At 41.6% G+C, this 25,441-nt stretch overlaps 1 protein-coding gene across 1 annotated transcript in view; it reads left to right on the top strand.

Annotated features, from left to right (window-relative positions):
* The window catches only part of rgmb (repulsive guidance molecule BMP co-receptor b), a 75,871-nt gene extending 51,869 nt beyond the window's left edge, over positions 1 to 24,002 (top strand). The window contains exons 4-7 of the mRNA XM_028578119.1: positions 8,660 to 8,719; positions 14,891 to 15,205; positions 19,515 to 20,068; positions 21,634 to 24,002. Coding sequence (XP_028433920.1) covers positions 15,088 to 15,205; positions 19,515 to 20,068; positions 21,634 to 22,392 — 1,431 coding nt within the window. The 5' untranslated portion in view covers positions 8,660 to 8,719; positions 14,891 to 15,087 and the 3' untranslated portion in view covers positions 22,393 to 24,002. The remainder of the gene's footprint in view (positions 1 to 8,659; positions 8,720 to 14,890; positions 15,206 to 19,514; positions 20,069 to 21,633) is intronic.
* Positions 24,003 to 25,441: the final 1,439 nt, after the last annotated feature.

Here is a 25,441-nt window from a genome sequence, read left to right as displayed (position 1 = left end):
CAGACAACCCTCATCCTGAAGGGCCATAGAGAGAAAAAAGAGAGAGATGGCTCCTGTCATTTTTCCTCTTTTAACTGGGGCTCAGCAGCGTTCTCTGTCACAAAGCCCCCGAGGGGAGGACATCAAACAAAGGAAAAACCTTTCACACTTTATTGTCTTTTACCACAGAGAGCCCATATCTCTTTTCTTACTCTCTCATTGTCTTTCCTATTTTTTTTTTACTTCTCTCATATTCCCTCCATTCATCTTCTAGTCCCTTTTCCTCTGTACATTTCTTTCTATATCTATATTTTATATAGTTTGACGTTTTGACAATGCCCTTTGAATGTGCCATCTTGTCAAAAATACAGCGAGGGAAAAAGGGGGGAGAGAAGGACAGAGACTGCAGAGTAGGAGAGAGACATTTAGAGTTTGAGAGGAGAGAGATGGTTGGCTGTGTTGAATCTAAACTGTGTGCCTAAAGTGTGTCAGATTAGGTGGATGTTTGAATAGCTGAGGTGCTGGGCAGGAAGCCTCACATGTACAGAAAGAACACCTACATTCAACATGCTGAAATTGGGCAAATAGCCTACTTCAAGCATCACACAACAATAAAACATTAGCCAATTTAAAGACACTTGAAAACTTTTCTCATCACGTTTTCAGGTGCTTAAATTTCAACGAATGACACAATGGATGGGTTTCTGGATCATCTAGTACACACACAAGGCCACAGGTGACCGCGTGATTTAGTCTACATGCTCGCTTCTGAAATGTACGTGCATATGTGCAGTTTCTCCTTAAACTGAAGCTGGTTCACCGGAGCTTCGGAGAAGTTCTTACTGCCTTGCAGAATATTTACCAGACATATCCTGGACTATGGTATATTGCTATTTATTTATATATAAGTGTCATGAGGTTAGTTAAAGTATTTCAGTAAAATGAATATTTTAAGGGCAGCTGGGGATACAGAGGGGGGGTTATAGTACTGTTGTTCCAAGACAAGAAAACTTCTATATCCTGTTGTGAAGTATGAGTGATTAGGCTACATTACTTTACTCATTACTAAAGAAAATATAATTATTTTTTTTAGGCATTACTTTCATCCCACTTTCAAACCAGTTCCATCAAAGGTGCCTTTGATGGAACTCCAAATCCTCCACACTCACAGGTCTCATCTTCTGTATTTAATATGTAGAAATAGAAAAAAAAGACACTGTGGTTTAGCAAGCAGCAAGCCAATATTTCCGTCACTATAAAACAGCAGCTAAGGAAAACAGGTGGAAAATCTGGTGGCAGGTGATTAGAAGAGTCTTTGGGGATTCTAGAAACCCCTTCAGAACAATGGTAAGTCTTTTAAAACGACATTGTGGGTTTTTCAAAAATGACCGGATAATTATCTTTTGGTTGGTTGTCTATGTGACTTGAATGTATGCTATGCTAAAAGCTACATCATAGGCACAAACTGAGGCTAACACATTCAAGTTAGGAAACTGTCGAACCCCAAAATGTTAACGTAATGGAGCGACTTGTAACTGTATTGCAATTGATGTATTTCAAATTGTACCTTTTCTCTACCTGTTAATAAAAAAGTAATGAAATTACTGTAACACCTTATTAACTGCCCCACACTTATTAACATGCAATACTTTACTGACTTGTATTTTTCACCTTCCGTTTTTTTAAATGTAGTTTTATTCATCCGTCAGAGAGGATTTCTTTTTTTTTAAATGTCATAATTGAATGCAAAACTCTCAAAACATCAGACAATTGGGGCACTCGTCACACTGTAGCTCCAACAGCTGCTTGTTTTCTACTAATAATATAATTCACAACTGTTATGGCAATGATAGACTGTATTTCCATGAGGAAATAAAACAGATACTAATTGTGGTTTTGAACAGGAATAGCACGGTTTTGAGTCTTTAGAAATCACTCTGGAGGACTCTAGTCTTTTCATTTAATCCTGATTTTAGCTGTAGTCTCATAAACATTTAGACTGAATCAGATTTTAAATATTTCAGATAGACAGTTTCTGGTTTTTGTTTCAAAACAGACAGAATAGTAATACAAGTAGGGACTACCGGGAAGTAACAACTGAAATAGAGCAGCTATTTAAACTTTGCTAAGCTTAATAAATTTTACATCATGATATTATCATGCCGAGTCTGTGGCTTGTGGCTTTGGAAAAGAAACATATTCATTCTTTTATCAATAATGTATAATATATAATATATATATATATATAATGTATAACTGTTCTGTCCTTGAAGAATATAAAACACTGAAACTATAATTTGAATAGAATCCCCTTGATGTTTCTCCCAGCTACGCATTTGAGTGTGTGACTCTGTGTGTTAGTGTATACATGCCACATGCAAAGTTACAGAAAGACTAACACTAGACACACAATTGGATGCGTTCTTACTGATTAGCTGATCAGCTGGATCACATAACACATGTACACTCACATAACAACTAGATGACACACACACACACACACACACACACACACACACACACACACACACACACACACACACACACACACACACACACACACACACACACAAACATTCAGTAGGGCCAGGACAGGGGTTAAACCAAATGGCATGGAGCGACCTTCATCTGCAGTAACTGTTTCCCTGTGGACTTCTTGCCCTTTTCGAGCAGGCAGAATTTCTCTAAAAGAAGACGCTCGAAGCGTCATTATTTTCATCTTCCATGCAGGAGAAGGAAGCAAATGGCTTGACACAGTTGGTATCTTCTGGTCTGAGTTGGGGGTAGGCTAATCAATACCATTGAGGGGGATCAATCCTGCTGTGTGTCTCTTAGTGGTTTTCACACTGTGTGTATGTACTGTATGTGTGTGTGTCATATCCCAGGTGGTCATGGTGTTAGCTGTTATAAGACCTAATGGGAGACCTCCTGACGACAGCTGTTAGGAGCTAAATTCTGCCCAAACACTGAGTTTAGTACACAATCTGATTGAATGTTGGAGACTGTGAGTATGCATTTGTGTGTTTTGACCTTGTGCATAGTGTGTATGTGTGGGGGAATGTGTCTCTGCACACACGTGTATATCTGTGTGTGTGTGTGTGTGTGTGTGTGTGTGTGTGTGTGTGTGTGTAGAGTTGTACCCAGGTGCACTGCCTGAAGGTTGGTGGGGTAGGAGGAGTGTGTGTGTGTGTGTGTGTGTGTGTGTGTGTGTGTGTGTGTGTGTGTGTGTGTGTGTGTGTGTGTGTGTGTGTGTGTGTGTTTGAAGGGATGACAGGGCGTGTCAGGGGGATTCTTCTCCCAAAATCCCAGAACACGAAATAAGGTCAAATTCAAAATATCGTATCACGGGGGGAAAAAAGGGAGAAAGACAGAGCTGGAAGGTATTTTTATGTAAATTATGATCCTCCACTGAATTACAAATGTAAAACTAAAACTGGAAATTTCAATTAAAATTCTATTCACTATACTGACTTTTGTTGATGTGATGGACATACATTGATAACAATGCTTCATAAAGACTGTGTTAATTGGAGTAGCTCTGTCCTCAGGAAAAATATTAATTTTGTATTTACTTACTGCAATTTTTGGCACAGATGCAATATGAATAAAAAATGAAACAATATTTTACTCAATACAAGTATAAAACCCTGTGTGGGTCTGACTCTAATTAAACTTTAAGTTTATACAGAGCTACACATCATGGATTAAAGAAACATTTTGTGAACCCTTGCATTCAAAATATGGCTCTTCTTTTGCTGATCTTTATTTTAGACAACAACTGTATGACAGCAGGGAGGTAGAGAGGATAATTTGACTATTCAAATGAAACAAAGTGAGTGAGACAGAGACAAAGAGACACAAAGTAGCGGGACACCTGCAAGGCCCCTTTCACTCCTCCTCCGTTATTCCATTTAGCCCTCTGGTGATTGGGCGTGTGTGTGTGGGTGTGAGTAGGAGCTTGTAAAATAATGGGAGACCAGAGAGACACACACACACACACACACACACACACACACACACACACACACACACACACACACACACACACACACACACACACACACACACACACACACACACAATGGTGTCTGAATATATAATATAAGCAGAATAAATCATGTGTGCAAATATTTGATGGTTCCATCTGAATAAGCTATCAATAGGAACTGTGTGTGTCGTGTGGACATGTTTAGGTCTTTTTTTATTTTTATTTACGAGTATATATCAATTGTAGCCCTCAGCTTATGGTTTTCCTTCTTATAAAACATAGAAAATAGCTTTTAAGAAACCTGAGGGAGATGAAAGGAGGGACTGTTAGGGTTAGCTTGTCATTGCAGCTGAAATAAATAATAATAAGTAATAATACGTGAGGTGGAACATTTGCAAATTAAGCATGTTTTATAAAAAAAATACATGAAATAAAACTAAATCTGCTGTTCACCCCAGCTGCTAAACTGTCATCTGGCCCAGATTTTACTTCTTGATAAAACATGCATTACAAATCTGTTTCAATTAATTAGACCTTCTTATTATCATATTGCACCAATGCTTCATGCTAATAAATGGTCTGTCATCAATGCTAATTTCTGTGATCTTTTTTTAAACTGAATTAAATGAGAAAATCGGACGTGAAAATTAGTCCTGATGGATGACGTCTTTTGAACTTTGATCACGGAGCCATGTGCTGCTTTCATCAAACCAGGCTGCTTTCTCCTCTGACATGAACACCAAACACAGTTCAGTTCTGTAGTAGAGAAAATCTGATTTTATGACATGGGGTCCCACACTGTTCCTGCTTGCCAGTTATTTGTGTAGATTTCATTCCTGCCTTTCCATATTTTGATTTAGTTTTTTTTTTCTGTATCACAATGCATTTTTTATGATGCAAATATTAATTTAAAACATTCTAAGATTTTTTTCATCTCAAGAGGGAACACTGACCTATATTATACAACTACCTTTATTTCCACGGTTGTTTCAGGACATTTCTAGCTCTAACAGCCAGATTGTTGTTGACTGAGTTTTGGACGCTGCACCGCACCCTTCACCCGGCCTGGGTGGGCCTGTCTGCAGGGTGCCAAGCAGGGTGTCTGTGGCCAGTGATGTGAATTGACATCCTGTTTAAAAATGGATCCGTCTAAATTATTCAGTCTGTTATTTTAGTGTCAGCATTCAGCAATGATGTCTGGTTGTCACGGAAACATAGTACCATGATCCAGAGGCCACAGCTGAGTCCCCAGAAGAAAAGAGAGAAAAAGATGTCAGCCTGATCATTTACACTGAAAAAATTGTGAAAATAAATACTATCATAGAAAATAGAAAAAGTTCTTCCTAGGGATAGAGAGACTATTTTATTTGCCCACTAGACATAACACAGGGGCCACGGAAATGAAAAATGTGTATACTGCCAGTATAGGGTGCAGATCATAGACTGTATTTAATGGTGGTGTAGATTAAATACCATACTTTTTTTAAACTGATGAATACAGACAGGCGGTTCTATAGCTCTGTCTTTCTCTTTCTGTCTGTCTTTCACATTCAAACACACACACACACACACACAGGATGGGTCGCAGGCTGTGTCGGCCAGGCTTTATGGATCTCCAGTGAAACATGAACACATGGAACAGTCATCTAGATTCCAGCTGCTGGTGTGGAGTTTCTCCCCATCTCCCACTGAGGTCCTCTGTGTGATGAGAGGGTGCATCTGGGGGCTGGCACTTCACTCACTGGACACTGCAAATAAAAACCTCTATTCATTGTCAGTAAGCTCTCCGTGTGCATTTGTCTGAATGCCTGAAAATCTACTTGTGTGTGTACAGTAAACATTTCTTTGTGAGCGATCAAGCTGTCAAGGCAGAGAAACGTCTGCGGGAACAGCTGGGGAATCAGACGGGGATTCTCTCTTTCACCTAAACACTGGGATTTACACACTGCCCAAAGCCCAGACACACAGCGCTCCTGTGCCAAGACGAACATGCATATGCATGCAATCATGCACACGCACACAAAGGACTCTTCCACTTGCACAGATTGCATCATACATTTCAGGTCATTTCATCATCTGTTAGTCATTTTTCATCCTTAGTGTTTCAACTTACTGTAAACAAACAATGATAATACACTCCTTGATTTATTCAGAAAGAGAAAGAGAGAAGAAGACAGAAAGAGAGTCTCTTGTATACAAAATGGTTCCTGTTCAAGCTGCTTACTTTTGTTTTAATATGCTTCCTACTGTTTCAGTTAATTACACACTGGCTCAGCAGCATTTTAAGCCCTATTTAACCAGACAAATTGAAAAACGTAGCACGGATTGTTTCTTTCAGAAGCAGGATCACACATATTGTATACACTCACTCTGGTATTTGTCCAGTTAAACTATTGCACATGTTGAGATGCAGTCAAAGCAAAAACTGTCACAGAGTAGATTGTTTCTTAAGTATTGTACAGCACTTGAAAGCTAGGCTGCTGTGTTTACAGTGCCCCAACACTGTAGAAAACTGAGTTCCTCCAGTCACATTTACACAAAATACATTTTTCCCTCATCACTTAAGATGCTGTGTGCCACTGAGCACGGGACGTAATGCCAGTCAGGATATGTTAATTCCCGCAGCAGCCATTTGGAAACACGCAGCATGCTGTCTTCACAGTGTGACTCCACATCCCACCGTCCCTATCGCGCTTTCATTCCTACCTGTCAGCAGATGAGAGCTCTATACACCTGCGGCCACCTGTGTTGGTGTGTGTATGTTTGTGTATGTTTGTGTGTACCCACCAAGGAGCTTGCTGTGCAAGCATATTCACAGCCAGCATTTCTGACAAGCCTAATGAATCTCCAGAGAACTGCTACCTGCCAGCTCTCTCTTGTTCTGTCTTGTTTTATTGTTCTCTCCCTCTGTTTTCTCCTTCTTGATTTCTCCCCCCCCTTGCTGTTTGTCTGCCTCTGTCTCAGTGCGCTCACTACGTGGGTTTTCACCTCCATCAGCTAACAAGCCTTTATCTGTTCTGGATATAGTACACATCTTACATATACACATTAACTCCCACAAAACAAATGATCCAAGGTAGACATTGCTGTTATTCATGATATGGATTAGATGAACTTCTCTGACAACAGTGCCGTCTGATGCTTTGTTTCTCCAACTTCAGCCGTGTGTGAGAAGGAACCTTATTCCAGCGAGGAGGCTTTAATTATACTTACCCATGCTGTATTAGTCATGCCTCAGCTCAGCTTGTCTATCCAAAATCCATTACCTATGCCTGAGGAGGCCTTGTTAGTTCACAACTGAGTGCTAATTACACAACATTATGATACATAGGCCTCATCTTGCTATAATCACAGTAATTAGGGAAATAAAGTTGGTCTACATGAGCAGGGAGGCAGAAGAACCACAACTGTGGAGAACAAAAGATTCAAATTCACTCGGTCTAGCATCCACCTTAAACGTCCTTCAAAATACACATGCTTTAATGTGAACACACACACACACTCCCATACATATATATCTCACATGTTGGTTAAAAAGTTGTGACTGCATCACTGATCTGTTGCCTCGCATGAACCGAGGGGGAGCGTGCACACACAGAGCATGAGTAATGAAACGCTTCACACTCATTTGCCTTTTGCACTTCAAATGAGATTGGCACGGCGCAGCGTCTAAAACACAACCATTAGATCTATAATGACTCCACAGCCTACTCCCCGTGGACTAACTACACACACACACACACACACACACAAGCATGCATGCACGCACGCACGCACAGACACAGACACACACACACACACACACACACACACACACACACACACACACACACACACACACACACACACACACACACACACACACACACACCCAGCCCCCCAAATAGTCTATGTATTATGCATTCCACCCATCTGCCACTCTGTGAGCACTCTATCCCAAGGGGAAGAGAGGGAAGGAGAGGGGGAGGAGAAGAGAGGGAGGCACTCACAGCTGGATGTAGGAGAGCGAGAGGGGTTGTGAGCTCACTCTCTCTCTCTGTCAATAGGTTTTTCTATCCACCTGTTTCATGCACATTTTGAATGTGCGCATAAAGGAACCCTCAAAACATCACAAAAAAGTTTTTACGTGTAGCTGATTTGGAGAAGTTGGTAAAATTGATAAAAACAAAATGCGACAAAGTGCAATTGAAACAGACAAATTAATCATGAAGTAGCCTATATGAAGCATAGTGGCTTAGACGTCCACTGAAGCAACGAAAATGTTGGCACACAAAAATCAGTTTGGAGCGATGAGGAGACTGTAACGTTCCTCTAAAATACATGAAACAAACATAAATGCCTAATTTCCATCACATTTTCAGCAATTTTTTCCCATACCGTTTGGGGTTTGACTGTCTCTCTTTTCATTACAGCACCTTTATGGCACCTGACTGGAAGATTAGTGCTACCTAGCCTAGCCTACTGTTTATCTCGATCCAACTCCTAATAATTAATTAAACATTAAACATTAAACATTATAATTAAACAGTTTGGGGTTCAAAACACACATTCATTTACATTTTGTTTTGACAATTACAGTTACAATTTATGCATTTGAATATTAACCTGGCTAAAATCTCTCTCTCTCTTTCTCTCTCTCTCTCTCTCTCTCTCTCTCTCTCTCTCTCTTTCTCTCATCTGTATACCTGTCAGGTTGCGGGCTGCTGGAATGTGAGAGGCTCACCTGTGTTTGGGCTTCCTCCTCAAAGACAGGTATGAGCATATGGCTCCGGAGTGTGAGTGATTTATAGATGCCCATACCTTTTCTGTGTGTGTGTGTGTGTGTGTGTGTGTGTGTGTGTGTGTGTGTGTGTGTGTGTGTGTGTGTGTGTGTGTGTGTGTGTGTGTGTGTATATGTGTTCGCGTGTGTGGAAAATGCAGCACATTAACAAAGTAACCTGCTTGTGTGTCTGAGAGAGAGAAAAAGAGAAAGGGAGATGTGTGTGTAATGTAATTAAAGTACATGCATAGAAAGCCAACTACATTAACAATTAAGAAAAAGATTTAACAAAAATCTGGGACATTTTCTACATGGTCAGATGATCAGGCATGGTCTGATCATCTGACCATGTAGAAAATGTCCCAGATTTTGGAAGTTATGCACTCACGCACACACAAAGAGACACCTCTTATCCCAGAAGGAACGTTGATAGAATCACAAGGCTTTTGCTTATTTATCTCGATGTTAACTGGCAAATTGACTGACAAAACAAGTTTCACTGCAGAGCAAGCTGGAGGCGCGAAGGGAGCCGTTTTAATAGCGTGTCTTTGTCTCACAGCTGCCAAACATTCACCCTGACCCAAACCAAACTGCAACCCCATGATCCTCATTTGCCCTATTACATCCTTCAGCTGGTTCCTACTTACTGCTCTATGTGTGTGTGTGTGTGTTTGTGGAGAAAACAGAGGCTTCGTTGTCACCGCGCTGTCTGATGCAGCTGTGTGTGCTTCAGATGTTTTTACACGAAGGATGAAATGATAGATGAGGAAAATAAAGAAGGGGATGAAGAGGGTAAAGACAAAGATGATGAAGAGACAATAGAAAAATAATGTTCAATCTGTTTTTCAATTTCTTAAATGGGTCGTGTTTAATCATTTCAGATATCTTCACACTTGACTCCCTTTGTGGCAAATAATCCACTTTACAATAGGTTACCTGTATGTGCCCCCCCCCCCAAGGAATTATACATTTACCTTTTCCAGTTAAAAGAGAAAAGTGTCCCTGACATTCAGATCCTTTTCTCAAGTAAAAGTAGCAATACCACAATGTGAAAATATTAATTTACAAGTAAAGGTCTTACTTAGAATAGAATAGAAAGTCTGTATTGTCATTGTACAGAATACAACAAAATTAGGATAAATAGGACACAAATTAATTATGTCTTATTTAGCCAGGTTAATATCTAATAAACTGGTGACTGAGTGTATATTTTTAAGCTGTTTAATCCAGAGCAATGCATCATATTTTATAAAATCATCATAGGTTTTGTCCGTAATCTAATCTGTGAGGTAACCAGTGATTATAGCTGTCAAATAAATGTAGGGGAGTAAAAATTACATAAATCTGACAACAGAAAGTTGAAAGTAGCATGCATTCTTTTACAAGTACCTCAAAAAGTACAGTACACGTCGCAGTTGCTTTCTTCTATGTATGCAAAACAAGCAGGTGAGATAAGAGGAGGAAGGAGAGGAGCACGATTAGAGAGAAGAGAGGAAGGACACAAAGCACTATCATGATTATGTGTTCTATTTTCTCTCCTCTGTTTCTATTTTTAACTGGAGTGTCATGATAGTATTTGGGCTTTACGTCAGTACCAGTCAATCAATGCACATCAGCGGGCTGGTCTGGGGGAAAAAGAGAGTGGGGCTGAGAGTGTAAGAAGAGAAGGATCAATGTGATAATCTCCCTCTCTGGAATCCTCTCCCACTGATCTGAGCTCTCTGATGACGCTACGTTTCTCTTCAGCATTTCAAAAGATAAACTGACCCTGAGATGAGTGCTCTCGCTTTTCCACTCTGACACGACGCACCTGAAACCAGCCTCAGTCTCCTCTCTTTGTAACAGTGAAATGAATGTGCAGACACAGGAGGTCTGATAAGGCCAACTCAAGTGAAACACAACATGAGTTTGGCGGGGAGTGAAACAGCTATCAAACAGGCTATTATGGGATTGGGTTTCCACTTGCATTACCAGAGGCTTTGATACCTGGATTTTATCTTTTATGTTATCGTCTCACATCAGGAATATAAACACACACTCACACACACACTCACACACACACACACACACACACACACACACACACACACACACACACACACACACACACACACACACACACACACACACACCTGTGGTCCCCGCTGACCTTTACCACTCACCTGTGAGTCAGGAATGGGTTGTGTGGGATTTTTGTGTGTGTGTTGTGGTGGTGGCTGGCACTGAGAAGGAGTGAGAGAGAAGAACTGGATATAGTATGTGTGCAGTGTTGGAATGTAACTATGTACTCAATATTATTGAACTTTTACTTTATTTTTAATAGCTGTAGTTACTAGTTACTTTACCAATTACATTTTTCATACAAAATACGATCCCATTTAACATAGGATGCATTTGTTCACTGCAAAAAATGTCTTTCTTATCAAGTCATTTGACTTATTTTATGTGAAAAAGTAATCTACCAGTGCCAGTTTTACTGTAATGCACATTCATTTATTTCAAATTTTAAAAGTTTCACATTATAGTGCTCCAATGCACTTTAATTGTTTCAAAACAACAATTACACTTCTTTTGAAATAAAAGTACAATTACACTTCTTTTGAAATAAAAGTTGAGTTTTTTCTCTTAATCTTACAAATTACTACATGTATAATGATAATCCAATAATATAAGCCTTATATACAGTAATACTATGACATAGACCATTCTACAGTAATTTTACTTTAGAGAATTTAAGTCATTTTTGTTACTCAATTATTATGTTCTTTGACCTAAAAATAATTTTGATGCATTACTTTTATATGTCCCAGAGTATTTTAACAGTGTAGTATTACTGCAGTAGTAGTACAGTGAGAGAGAGAGAGAGAGAGAGAGAGAGAGAGAGAGAGAGAGAGAGAGAGAGAGAGAGAGAGACGAACAGATAAGATTTATTGCAACATCTTACCTTTCCTATAAACACAGCCTTCGACATGTTTGCAACAATGCAAAACTCTCAACACTTACACAGTCTGGCGCACACACACACATGCATACACAGGTGTGCATAGAGTTGCGAGAGCCATTTGTTGAATGACGGGCTGTTCGGAGTTGGGGTGAGGGGCAGGTGGAGAGAGGTAGAAGTGGAGAAGGGAGGCAGAGGTGTTAACGTGAAGACAAGCTGGATGTTCAGAGACAGACTGTCTTTGTGCCTGAGGCGCAGCGTGTGAATGCATGTGTGACTAGCAGAGCAGCTCTGTAAAGATGTGTGTGTGTGTGTGTGTGTGTGTGTGTGTGTGTGTGTGTAAGGGGGTGCTCCCGGGTCTCAGCTGCGGTGTAATTGATTACATGAATTAGTATGAAATATAGAATTAAACTCCATGAATAGGGTCATATGTTATCAAGGTTCGTGTGTGGGCGGATGTGTGATTAGAATGAAATATGAAATTAGCCATGATGAATAGCACCATATGCACACATGTAATTGAATTAACTAATCTGTGTTCGGGGTGTAGGCATAAATGAAATGTTCACCTAGTGTGCTTCATCCTGCAGAGAGGTGGCAAGTCGGTCAGAGAGGCAGTTTTAACTGTCAAAACTCTGCTTGCTTAATTCCTGTCCCAATATTTGGACAGGATGTACAGCAGGGTGGCAAATTAAAGGAAAAACAAACTTATTTGGGGTTTTGATGATGGTGGTGCAGGCACTGTTCAACACATTGGTTTTATTATGTTGAGATCTGCTGACTGTAAAACCTTGATCATATGATTTTAATAGTCATCAACAGTGGTGGAAAAACTCCCTTTTTAAAATTAAGGTATGTATATGCCTTTTATTTGATAGTGGACAAATACACATTTATACACTATAATACAACATCTGACAAGATTTTCTGACTCACTGACACACACGCACGCACGCACACACACACACACACAAACACATGCAGACTTCTTCATTGCTTGGTGAGATCAGAGGCTTCTGGCACAAACAGGAAGCTAATATAATCTAATATCAGATTTTGTTTGAGTTGCACACATCATCTCCTCTGGCCGCACTTACTGTCATATCCTTATGAGCTTTATAATGACTGTGTGTGTTTATTTTACTGACACAATCAGTGGGGAATGAGAGGCCGTGACCATACAGCGCAGTGGGTGTACGCACTGTAGTTGAGTCATGTTAGAGTGAAAATATCCGGCTATGACACATGGTACATAAAATATCAGCCACAGTGAAGCTCTGTTTGCTGCATAGCACACACACACACACACACACACGCACGCACGCAAACACACACACACACACACACACACACACACACACACACACACACACACACACATTTAATATGCACAAATGCACATACTGTACACATGCAAACAAGTTAAGCCAGTGTGGCACAGTCAGGCAAAATGCAGCAGATGAATACAGCTCTGCACAGACACATGCACACCTTCAACACACTTACTCTCTTGACAGAATACAAACCGAGCAACTAAAAACATGTTGAAGATAAGTTGTTGAAGACACACTAAACATGATCTAGAACTGTAGCTACCTCTGTGCTTTCTTTGAAGCCTATCCAACTCCATAATCTTTAGTTGAAAAAGGAGTTTGGGTCAGGTTAAAAATATTTGCATTACAAATTTTCAAATGCATTTCCACCGCCTCCACAAAGAGCATGTGTAGTTATTAATTTATGAATTATAGCTGTAGGGGGAGGAAACAATAGTGATAGCAAAGGTAGGCTCCTTTGCACTGTCTATGCAGTGTCTTGTCATTATTGCCTTGGGGTGTTTACATAAAGTCTCACATTGTATCTTCTGCAGTTTTGTTCTTTTGACCGTTACAGATTTACGACTGTTACAGTTTGAACAGTTTTGTTTTGTCTGGACTGCTTCATATTACAGAGGTGCTCCCTTCACATTGTGTTCTGTTCTCTATTGTGAGCTTTTTGCCAATAACGTAAGCAGAAATGCAAACTTATCTTAAAAAATCCACAGAGGGAAAGTTGGTGCACATCTCCTTCCAACTACAACAAAGTTATTTGGAATAAAGTAAAAAATGTGAGGTTTAAGTGAGGCTTAGTGGGTTTCATCAGAAAACAAAAAACAAGCATGGAGACATGGAGCCACTAGGTAGTGTATATTACCCACCAATTAATAACATATAAAAAGATGAAATAGATTAAAACCATAGCAGTGTGGAGAACTTCCTGCATTCAAAGTTATGACAGGCATTACAATTTGCAAGTCATCATTTACTCTTCACAGAATGGTATTATTTTGTTTTTAGTGTGATCATTTCAAGATCAAAATGTGCGTGCATAGCATCCCAAATAATTAGAAAAAGGCGTTTCATTTATACCTAAATAACAAACAAATGTATACAAGAAAACAGATTCATGACAGCGTCTGTGCTATTTATCTCTCTGGGAATGTTTAGCTCATAACTAGCCTATTACAGCTGGTAAAACTAATTTGCTTAGTTTCCTTTTGTTGTCCGGGTGGAGGGGTTACTATTATTATTATATTATAGGAATAGTATTATTATTATTATTGTTATTAGCCTATTATTAATATTATTAGAGAGAAAACACAAGAAAAACGCATGAAGAAATACGCTATGCGTGGCCTATCTTAGGCTCTGGTTTGTGATCAGCTTTCACTTTGCCAAGTAAAATACCTTGGCTTGGCAGCGCTACATCGGAAACCCATTATTCTCTTCGGTATACACAGTGATTTACTGGCTTCTTACCAACGTTTTACAACTTTTATCTCCGGCCTCTTCATTATTTTGTAGTCTGCCTCTCTCTCTCTCTGTGAGTGAGAGTCGTGGTAGGCGGGTTTTCCGCCAGCAGGGTTTGGTTGATTCTCTATTGATTTGTTGGAGGGGCAGAGGAGGAGGAGGAGAAAGTGAAAGGGGAGGAGTGGAGGAGAAACCCCGGCCTGGCTGGTGAGGAAGAGAGAGATGTGAGTGTGCGTGTTTAGGACGGGAGAGGAGAGCACGCTGTGATCACAATCAAGGGGAAAGTCCGACCGCGGAGGGAGCGCACTTAAATCACGTGCGGTGTGGATGTTGTACAGGGGGAAAGTAAAACTGTCGTCGGAGTGACTTATCCTTGTACTTTGTTTTCCTCCTCTCTTTGCCTTTCGACCCCCTCCGCCCTGCATTCCGCGGAGCAGCTGTGTTTTAATGCCCCTGCGCACCCGAGGAAGAGAGGAAGGAGACAAGAGTGAGGAAGAAGAGGCAGAAGAAGGAGAAGGAGAAGGAAAAGGAGAAGAAGAACAAGAACAAGAAGAAGTGAGAAGGCCTGGACACTACTCCTCCTTGCCCTTTGGAGGTCCGTCCACTCTCCCCTCCTGGCCCTGCATGGACGGGGATGGGGAGAGCCGGATGCTGTTGCCGCGGGGCTGAGCGCCTCGCATCCCCGTCTCTGGTGCGCCGCTTCCGGCCACTGCTGCTGCTGATCATCGCTCTCTGCTGCGGTGCTCACATAGGTAACTAACTAGCCTACACTTCAACGCCGCAACAACGAGCGTGATCGCAACTAATCTGTCATTTCACGCACTTTGTCATTCAATTTCGCACTAATTGCTGTGCGCTGCACTAATTGCAACCACAGTAACAACATTTATTGTCAGTCTGTTGCATTAGGTCTTAATCCGACATACTTTATTAGTTTTTAGGCGTTTGTAATCATTGCGTTTCCGATCCTTGTGTTGGGCCCAGTGCTGCCTGACAATGGCTCTCTCTCCAGCGGCAGTGCAGCAGTCTGAGCACGGATCGAGTTTCTCCTCCTCTCTCCTGGGCCGTCATTCTCCTGTCTGCCCCTTAATGGCTCATGGAGGAGGGGAAGAGAAGGGAAGAGAGGGTGACTATCTCTCCTCGTGTCCATATATAACAGATACCTTTCCTCAGAGCAATATCGAAAGAAACTAGGCTATCTATGAGTATAAATCTGATCTGAAAAGTTAGTAATCGGGGCTGTACTGTTTTGTAAATCAGACTAAACCTATTGTGGAATACACTTTATGTTCAGTTGCATGGTGCACATTTATAAAATGCATCATAAGAGATGGTTTGAAAGTGATTTAAGTTACACAAGGTATATTCTTCTAAGGAAAAAAAAAAAAAAAATAATGCTTTTCTGAACAGCAATGTGTTTGTATTTGTGGTTGTTTGTCTTCTAATTACCAAAAGCAGAAAGTCCCACATCCCAATCTTAGCCACATGCTGGACAGAATAAGAAAACAAAGAATTAAACAAAAGAAGAGAAAGCCAAAAGTTAATAAGTGGTTTGTAAGGATTACTGACACTAAAACATAATATGACTCCTTGGCTGTGGCTGTACAGAGGTCATGTTTTACTATCCACTTATTTACCACAGTGTGTGTTGGTTTTAAATGTATCACCACAGATGCATTTTTCATGTCCTCTTTCCAGAAACCAGCTTTATTTTTTGGGCCAAGTCTGTGAATGTTGCTGTGTGTGCAGGGGGTCTGCTGTTGTGGCAGCTGTCTGTTGAGCAGTCACACCTTCAGTAATTAGTTTAACACGGCTCAGGCAGCGGGACAAAACCGCCTCTGCACGCAGCCTGGTGGGAACAGAGAGACCCACTTCACATTAAAGACCCTCTTGGCACCTTCTGCTACACGTGCGTCACCTGGAAAGAATGTGCATATATTTAGTCAGTTGTTTAATTTGTTATAACTTGTACATTTCAAGGCATTCAGACATATTCCATTGTCGCTCCAGCCATTAGCATGTGTCTGTTTAGACAGGGTGGTAGGAATGTCTGAGTTGTTGACTATTGTTCCCACTCCTGAGTGTCTGGTCGAGAGGGAGAAAGAGTGCACGCTGTAGTGAGCTCCTGTAAAGCTTTGTATCTGTAAGCTTGGAGGGCTGTTTGTGTGATTTGAGCTCAGTGTGTGTGTGTGTGTGTGTGTGTCTGTGTGTGTGTGTGTGAGAGAGAGAGAGAGTGAGAGAGAAAGTGCACACAACAAGGTGATCAATAAGCACTTCACAAGCTATTCCCTCGGCTGAGAGATGATCCCAGTAGATCCTTTTCTGATCTCCGGAGATCAGAAAAGTTGGAGGCTGTCGGATAGGGAGACAAAGAATCGCTAAACTGAGCCTGAGAGATTCAGATGGAGGATCTTTTGACCTCTGTCTGATGGTGGAGAGGGTGCCTCAGGATGCGGGAGTGAGAGACTGGTCAGGGAATCAGACTGCGATGGCTGTAAACAGGAAAGAATATGGCTATATCAGAACAATGCTGATGGAGGGAAATGATTTGAGCTGGAAAAATATTGAGAGAAAAGAAGAGATGAGACCCGGGAGTGGGGGATGGAGTGATAAAGAGAGGTTTATATTGTGGTAGGACATGGAAGGAGTGCTGTGGGCATTGCTGGCTGTTTTATTGTGTCTATATTAGATACTCACCACAGGGGATGAAACAAACCAGGCTCTGGATGTGTTGAACAGCCTTTGTGCATCAGCTCCTCACATGAGGAGTTCTTTATTCTCTTCTTAACACTATTTTCAAGTCAATTCAGTATTCATCACCTCAACTCGACTTACCACAAATTGTTTATTTATATGCATAGATTGGATTTTCTTTTGAAAGTACAGCTATGCGTGTTTATAAGGAAGGCTTAGGAGTATGGCTTTACAAAAGGGAGATCATACTGGAAGCCTTGAAGAGCAAAAATATTAAAATTGTGCTTTATTATTATTAATCATCTCATGAAAATCCCCTTTTTGTGTGTGTGATGCATGCACAGGGAGGCAGTGCAGGGTCAGCTGGTGTGAAACTTCAGTAGATGCTTGTTGTCAGAGAGGTTTTAACCTTTATATAAGTCAGTAGTTTGAACTCAAGTCCTTCAGTTACAGGGCCGACTCTCTTCTCTGCTACGTCACCCTGCTGGGAAAATGTCAGTGAATGAGTTCTTTTGTGTGTTTTTAGAGCAGCTCATGATTCTGATACCCCTTCGAAAGAGAATAAACCCGCTCTGATTAGATTGGGAGCGGTATTTAGGTACTGCGGGGCAGATAGGAGGGAAAGAAGGAGGCTGTTGGTGCGCCAGTCAAAGACACAATGTGTCCTCAGTACTCAGACTGTCTGTACAGTGGTTGTTGGCATGGACGGCAGCCTGTGTGTGTGTGTGTGTGTGTGTGTGTGGGTCTGTGGGTCTGTGGGTTGGTGTCAGTATTTAACAGGCAGGAGAGAGATTCTAAAGCGGGGTGTGAGTGGGGGTCCGTACCTGCACCTTGATTTCTAAAACTCAGATCACTACTGCCCCCAAATGGTGTTGCCCGACTCCTTCATGCCCCAAAATGAAATAAATGTACAAAGAAGAGCTGGAATGTGCTGTTTGCTTCTGTGTGTTTATGTGTAAGTGGTTTTGAAGTGATGGTGTGACATTAAGGGAATAAAAACCATGCACTTTCTGCTTTTGCTTGGCCATTAGAAGATCATAGCACCATCTGAAGATCACTGACTGTGTGCATTAGGGCTGCAACATACATCAATTTTTGCAACAACGTAATTTTATCGAAATCGCAATATGAACTAGTGCAATATCCAAATTGCAGGGGGGCGAAATATTTGTTAAAGGCAAAATATGTTCCAAACCATTCTAAAATAAAATATTGTGGTGCTGCAGAGACATCCTGGCTTAAAAATCGTATCCTACAGACTAAAGAAAAAATCTTTGTTTGGTACAGATCCTTGCAAAAAATCACACTTCAATCTTTTAAAAAATATATTTTTCAAAGAAAATGAGAATAATGATACAAAAATGATCATTCCCTCCAATATCATGAATCATATTGCAGTCGCAATATCAGTCAAAATAATCGCAATTAGATATTTTCCTAATATCGTGCAGCCCTAGTAAGCATTTAACGAAAGCACAAGCAGCATTCTTTCTAAGATAGCTATTTGTGTGTGTGTGTGCAGCTGCCCATACACTGCAGAGCCTCTCTCTGGCCTAATCTAATGGGAGAACGCTGTGGCTGATGCATTAGGTCTGGTCTCTAATCTCTCTCTCGCTCTAACTCCCTCTCTCTCTGATGATCTATGATATAAAAGGCTGGTTTGACCCTTGTTACATTCAGAAATATAGCAACAGATAAAACATCAGGGACAATTTTGGACCAAGAAATTTGTTCCTAATGGGTAAACAGGGACCGAATAATCAGTCTTTTGGATGCATTACCTTACTTCAGCCTGCTCTGTTGCTCATAGCTGCAAACAAACATGAAGTTATATCTAATAAACTAAATAAACATTTCTGATTGTGTATTTTATCTGCTAAAGCTACACAGGATCACAAATACAATACCCTCAACAAAAATGGAACATTATAAGCTTCACAAAGTCATGGTAGTATGTTTGTGTACATAGCACACCTTGTATTGTTATGTGCTCCATGGCTATATAAGCAGTATTATCTCACTCCTTGTGGGAAAACGTTCTTTATCTTTTCTCTCTGGCTGCTCTTTGGTTTATTACACTTAAGGTTTATTACACTCACAGAGCGGCACTAGTGATTCATCAAGACTTTTAACTAGTGGACGGTTCTTTTTCCGATTTTATTACGTTGGATTGTAACAGGCCGGTAGCATTGTGTGTTTAAGTTCAAAGTAACCTTAATAGTCTTCTGTGTGCACATGAGCTTTGCATTTTTCTCAGTGTAGTACATACCCACATTATCAGATGAGTGATAATCTTTAAGGCTGTTAGGGCAGTTCCTGTAATGATATCACTCTGCTAACAACATTTCTGCTCTCTGTCCTCTCCAGGTCAGTGCCAGGTGGCCATCCCTCAGTGCCGTATACAGAAGTGCACCACCGACTTCGTCTCCCTTACCTACCACCTGACGCCGGCCGTGGATGGCTTTCACACTGAGTTTTGCAAAGCTTTACGTGCATACTCGGCCTGCACCCAGAGGACAGCTAAGTCCTGCCGTGGGAACCTTGTCTTCCACTCTGCTCTTCTGGGCATCTCCGACCTCATGAGCCAGAGGAACTGCTCCAGAGACGGGCCCACATCCTCCTCGTACCCTGAAGTTCAGCACGAACCTTGCAACTACCACAGTCGCACTCAGCATGCTCACTCCCACTCCCACATGCATGCACACACACATTCCCACGCTCACGGCCACAGCCAGGGCCACTCTCGGCCTGTTTATCTGTTCTGCGGGCTGTTTGGGGACCCACACCTGAGGACGTTTAAGGACAGCTTCCAGACTTGCAAGGTGGAGGGGGCGTGGCCTCTTATCGATAATGACTATCTGTCAGTACAGGTCACTAATGTTCCCGTGGTACCTGGCTCCAGTGCCACAGCAACTAATAAGGTGAGAAGAGAACCTTTATAAAGCAGGAAGCAGAGAGAAATGAGCTTTTGAGTTCTAATTTGCTGTTATTAAGGCTGAAAGAGTTTCCTAAGTGAAGGCAGCTGGCGTAATCTAGTTTATTTGTGTGTGTGTGTGTGTGTGTGTGTGTGCACGTGTGTGTGTGTGATTGAGTGAGTGTGTGTGTTAGAGAGAGAAACATTTTCTATAATGAACTCTTAATTGCTTATTTTTTCTTTCTGTGCTTCAGTGTAAGAAATCTTATTAATGTGAGGCTAGAAAACGTACTTGCTCTCCCTGCTACTTTTCTCTCTCTTTCTGTCTCGTTCAATGTGTCTCTCGCTCCCTCAGACTCACAGGTGTGAGGAAAGCAGCCCGATCTTGTGACTATCTCTTGTGACTGAAGCAGTGTTGGAAACCTAACTTGGTTAATGGCTGCATATAGCCTGACCTCTAATAACATGGAATGAGATGTGTGAAAGGACCCACTGTTTACTCATGTGTGTGTTTGCAAGTATTTGTGTGTGTGTGTGTGTGTGTGTGTGTGTGTGTGTGTGTGTGTGTGTGTGTGTGTGTGTGTGTGTGTGGTTGTGTGTCTCATAAGTGGCACTCCTTGCACTCAGCTTAAAGCACTATGTGTGTTAAGGGGCCTTATCCCTTTATGACAAAAATACATCACACACCCACACCACCAAATGGATGGCGAGCCACACAAGGTGATCTTTGTAGTGTTAAAGAAGCTATGTTGATATTTCCCCTGATGAGCTGCCCTCTCTAGCTTAGTCGATAGCTTTAATTATTAAAACATACACACCTATGCATACACTTAGTCATGCACACATTGACATAAACACACACACACACACACACACACACACACACACACACACTCTCTTTCTCTCACACACACACACACACACACACACACACACACACACACACACACACACACACACACACACACACACACATTAAGCAAATGCGGAGCTGAAGGTTTGACCTTGTGTCAGAGGTGGGGCAAGTTATTAGTCATGATTATTATAGACACACACACACACACACACACACAGCCCTCCAGGCTTAATGGCCTGCCATGCCTCATTCCTCACAGCTGTCATGTGAACAATGCAGCTATTCTCCGGAACTATGATGCGAGTGCTAACCGTAATGCTCACACCACACCCCTGTATCCACTGCCTCCACTTACCACTGAGCCCTGTGTGTGTGCATGTGTCAGCATGTTTGCATAGCTGTGTCAAATTACAAGTTGTTGAAAAGTAATTTAGTCATTTCTCAAATGTTGTGCGATGAGAGTTAATAACCTGTGTAATGGGTGAATGTTACTATTTGTGAGTGTGTGTGTGGGGGAGAGAGATTTACCTTGTCTCAATTTTGTCCAACCGAAAGATACTCAATAAAGATATTTATTTGAATGATAAATCAGTTAACTATGATTAATTGACTCATTGTTATAGCTCTTCTCATCTCTTTGATTAAAGTTGTCTTTGTCCTATATCTGATGAATTGAGTTTGTAATTGTGAATGTCTCTTTCTCTCCCTCTCTATAGATCACCATCATCTTCAAGCCCTATGAGGGTTGTACAGACCAGAGGGTCTACCAGGCCGTCACAGACAACCTCCCTGCTGCCTTTGATGATGGAACCATAAGCAGCGGAGACCCTATCCACATTTCTGCTGGTGCAGAAGGTGCAACTGGTAAAGTCCGGGCTCTGTGGATCTCTGAGCGCAGCCCGGGGCACCACGTGGAGCTGCACGCTGGCTACATAGGTGTAACTGTAATTGTTCGCCAGCTAGGCCACTACCTGACATTGGCGGTGCGGATCCCAGAGGAGCTGGCTCAGGCCTACGATGCCACCCAGGACCTGCAGCTCTGTCTGAATGGCTGCCCCGGCGGAGAACGCATCGACCAGGCAGGGCATCTTCCCCTGCCCCTCACCCCTCCTGTGCTCGGCCTGCAGCTTCAGCAGCTGCGTCGGCCCAGCTACTCCTCACAAACACAAGCATCCCACTACGGTGCCGCGCAGGTTTTCAGTGTCGAGGGGGCGAAGGAACGCTGCAGGGAGCAGCTGGAGGTGCAGGACATTTACTTTCACTCCTGCGTGTTTGATCTCCTCACCACCGGCGATGCTAACTTCACAATGGCGGCGTACAGCGCCCTGAAGGACATGGAGAGTCTCCATCCACACCGGGATAGATGGAGGATCTACCCCCGCGGCTCTGCCACCTCCACCTTACTCTCTGATTCTCAACCTATAATGCGGCTAGCTCTGCTCCTGCTGTGTGCTCTGAGCGTAGTATTGATGTAAGAGCGGGAGTGGGAGGCTTGTGTAGGCCTATGTGTGTGCACTAGAGAGAGAGTTTGGGCAGATTTTTGCTAAGCACTGATACTGAGCACTGATTCCTCTCTCATGTTCAGAGGAAACAGCAGTCTGGACAATTACTGTGAACTTTTTAGCACCAGAGATGGCAACACTAACTGCATCTTACCAGGCAGAATCAGCCCTCTGCGGAATAACACAGGTGATGTGATGTTGGCTTTCGCAATCTGTCTTGACACTTGACAATGACACAAACGTACCTGTGTGAGTGAATAGAGTGTGTGGATATACACTCCAAACTGTAAATAGCTTGTCTTCAGTGCAAAGTGTAATGGCGTGGAGTTCATTTTTTGTGTCATTTGATGTGATTTTTTCTTTGATACCTCAGACAGAGGATGTTTGATTTAACAGAAGCACTTTATTTAGTTTTTTTGTTGTTGTTATAACAAATCCACATCAGTGTTTCTTCTTCTCACTTAGTGTCCTCCATGACAGTCTCCAATGGCTCAAGTTGTGGAGATCATCCATCAATTGATTTTTTTATCCTTTCAAAGTAAAAGTCTGATAAACAAAAGGAGCTGCCATTTTTGCTAAATGCATCATTCTTCCAATAGCTGATTTTACTCAGCGTCTCATTTTAAGTCAGTCAATGTGAGTTGTTCCCTTTTGAATGTATTGTGAATAGTGTCACAGCAGATGCCATCAGTACTATTTTGTTGCTGTATGAATTTCTTGTTTTTTTTCAGTCCTGATTTCAAATATGTGCGATTGTGTATGAAAGTGTGTGTGTGTGTGTGTGTGTGTGTGTGTGTGTGGGGTGCGTCAGTGTTTTTTTTTTCTATTGCCAGTTGGTGACATGCTTGGATGTGTTTTTATTTCCTCTGAGAATCATGTCAGAGTTATTCCCACCTTTTTGCCAAGAGGCTGTGATGATACCGGCTCATGTATGTTGCTCTCTGAATTCTTTGTTGTTTTAATTTGAGCCAAAGACCGATAATGTATGGTTTTATGTTAAAAGGATGTCACAACTCACCACCAAACCAGCACTTGTCTCCTCCTCACACTCTCTCCCCTGTTTTTAATGTTGCTCCGGTAGACTGTTTTACTCCTACTGCCAGAATTGATAAGCTGCTCCTTACTGGGATACGCGTAAACTCGGCAAATCACTGAGAACTCTACACCGTCAGCTTCAGCAGTGTGTTGTGGGAAATGTATGCTATTTGATACCTGATAGACATGTCAAGACTATGAGCTTTTTTAAGATGTAGCATTCTGTATAATTATGCCCCATTTGGTTGGCCATAATCAGCTTAATATCAGTTTTTGGAAATGTGATCTCTTACATCATGTGTGAGTGTCAGTTTGATGAAGAGTGACTGGTCAATATTGAAATACTTAACTTATTTATGAACGTAGTGTCCTGTAGAGGAAGTAAAGCTCCATATTCTTGCTGTTGGATAATAATTTAAAAAAATGTCAGATGTGATTGTACTGCCACTTAGTGGTGCTCTGTTGCTTTGTCAATGTGTTACTCAAGGTGCTCAAAAAAACATAGAAAAAAGAAAAAACTGTGTGCAAGTGTTTTATTTAAAAAAACAATAAAGTCAAAATGGTCCAAGCTTACATCTTGTTTATTAATGTCACATTTAACAGAAATATAAAAAAGCAAAACAACATCCTAAAAAAGATAAAATTATGTTTATTTGTAACTCCCCACTATTTGTTTAGTAATGCAAGGAATTGAGGATTACAGAATACACACAGATCATCTCACAAACACACATATGCATATAACAGCATGTGCACCAACCCATCTGTCTGAGGTTAGGTTTTGATCAGATACCAGGTTTGGCCTCACAGACACAATCTCTTTTCAACTGCCACAGTCGGCAACACCTGGGATGTCAATTAGAAAATGCTGAAAAGGGCGCGACAAAAAAATGGAAGCATTTGCTACTCCTGTAATCCTGAAAGTGGATCATTTGCCATTTAATTCATGAGATTCCAATCAGAAACCTCAAGGGCCGACTATGCTCAACTTTTTCCAGTGCAAAAAATCCTCACTGTGCAGATTCAGACAACATAGAGTTCCCCTCTCTGGGTTAGTTTTCTTTTCAAGACCACACGGTACATCAGAACTCTTCCAACCATCTGAAAAATCAAATACATTGTAAGAAACAATTACCTAATATGTTGGATAAAACACATTTTCACACTGTTAGACAACACCATAAAGGTTAGTGAAAACCTGGTTATTTTCTCAATAAAGGCGCATCAGTCCAACTAAGACACATATAGTCATCCTCTTACCACTTAATCACAATGTAAGTGGTCATCAAAGTGTTGAAGACGATAATCTTCATGAGAAGCAGCCTCATAACCAAGACAATTACTGTGTTTGTCCACACAGCAACATCTGGAGATCAAACCACAGAGACCAACATAAGAAACAACATTTGTACGAATCACAGGGAGATTTTAATTGTTTGCAAGGTGTACCTTTTGTCTCTTCATATTCATAGCAGATCTTGTCTTTATGATCTGAAATTATCAAAAAGTAAAATAAAATGTAACTTCTATTTGTGAGAAGAGATGACCAAATCATAATCAGCCGCAGTCCTACCTGATGAGGGGGTGTGGTGTCTCCTGGTGACTTTTGGGTGTCGTCTGTGACTCACAGAGCAACTGTACGATGGCCAGTCACCGGTTGCTACTGTGAGGATCGCCACAACGCTGTTGCCACGAAGCTTCCTGTTTACGGCAATGCTGTATGGTGAGCTGGACATGTGGCCTTCTGATGGTGATCTCCAGCTGACGTCTAGGTGGCCTCTCCTGAAGTCACTCACCACACAGACCAGCAGAGTCCAGCCCAGCCTCTCCCCTGACAGGTGGACTGGAGGGGCCAGAGAAGCCAGCACATGACCCTCTACCCCTCCTAAAAGATGATGAAGGACAACATGAAAAGGATGCGGAGAGATCTTGGTCTGTAACTATCTTACAGAAGGCGATGTACTGGGTCAAACACAACAATGCAATC

Source organism: Perca flavescens, chromosome 5 (genome assembly GCF_004354835.1).
Source record: "Perca flavescens isolate YP-PL-M2 chromosome 5, PFLA_1.0, whole genome shotgun sequence".
NCBI lineage: Eukaryota > Metazoa > Chordata > Actinopteri > Perciformes > Percidae > Perca > Perca flavescens.
This window is presented reverse-complemented; position numbering and strand designations above follow the sequence as displayed.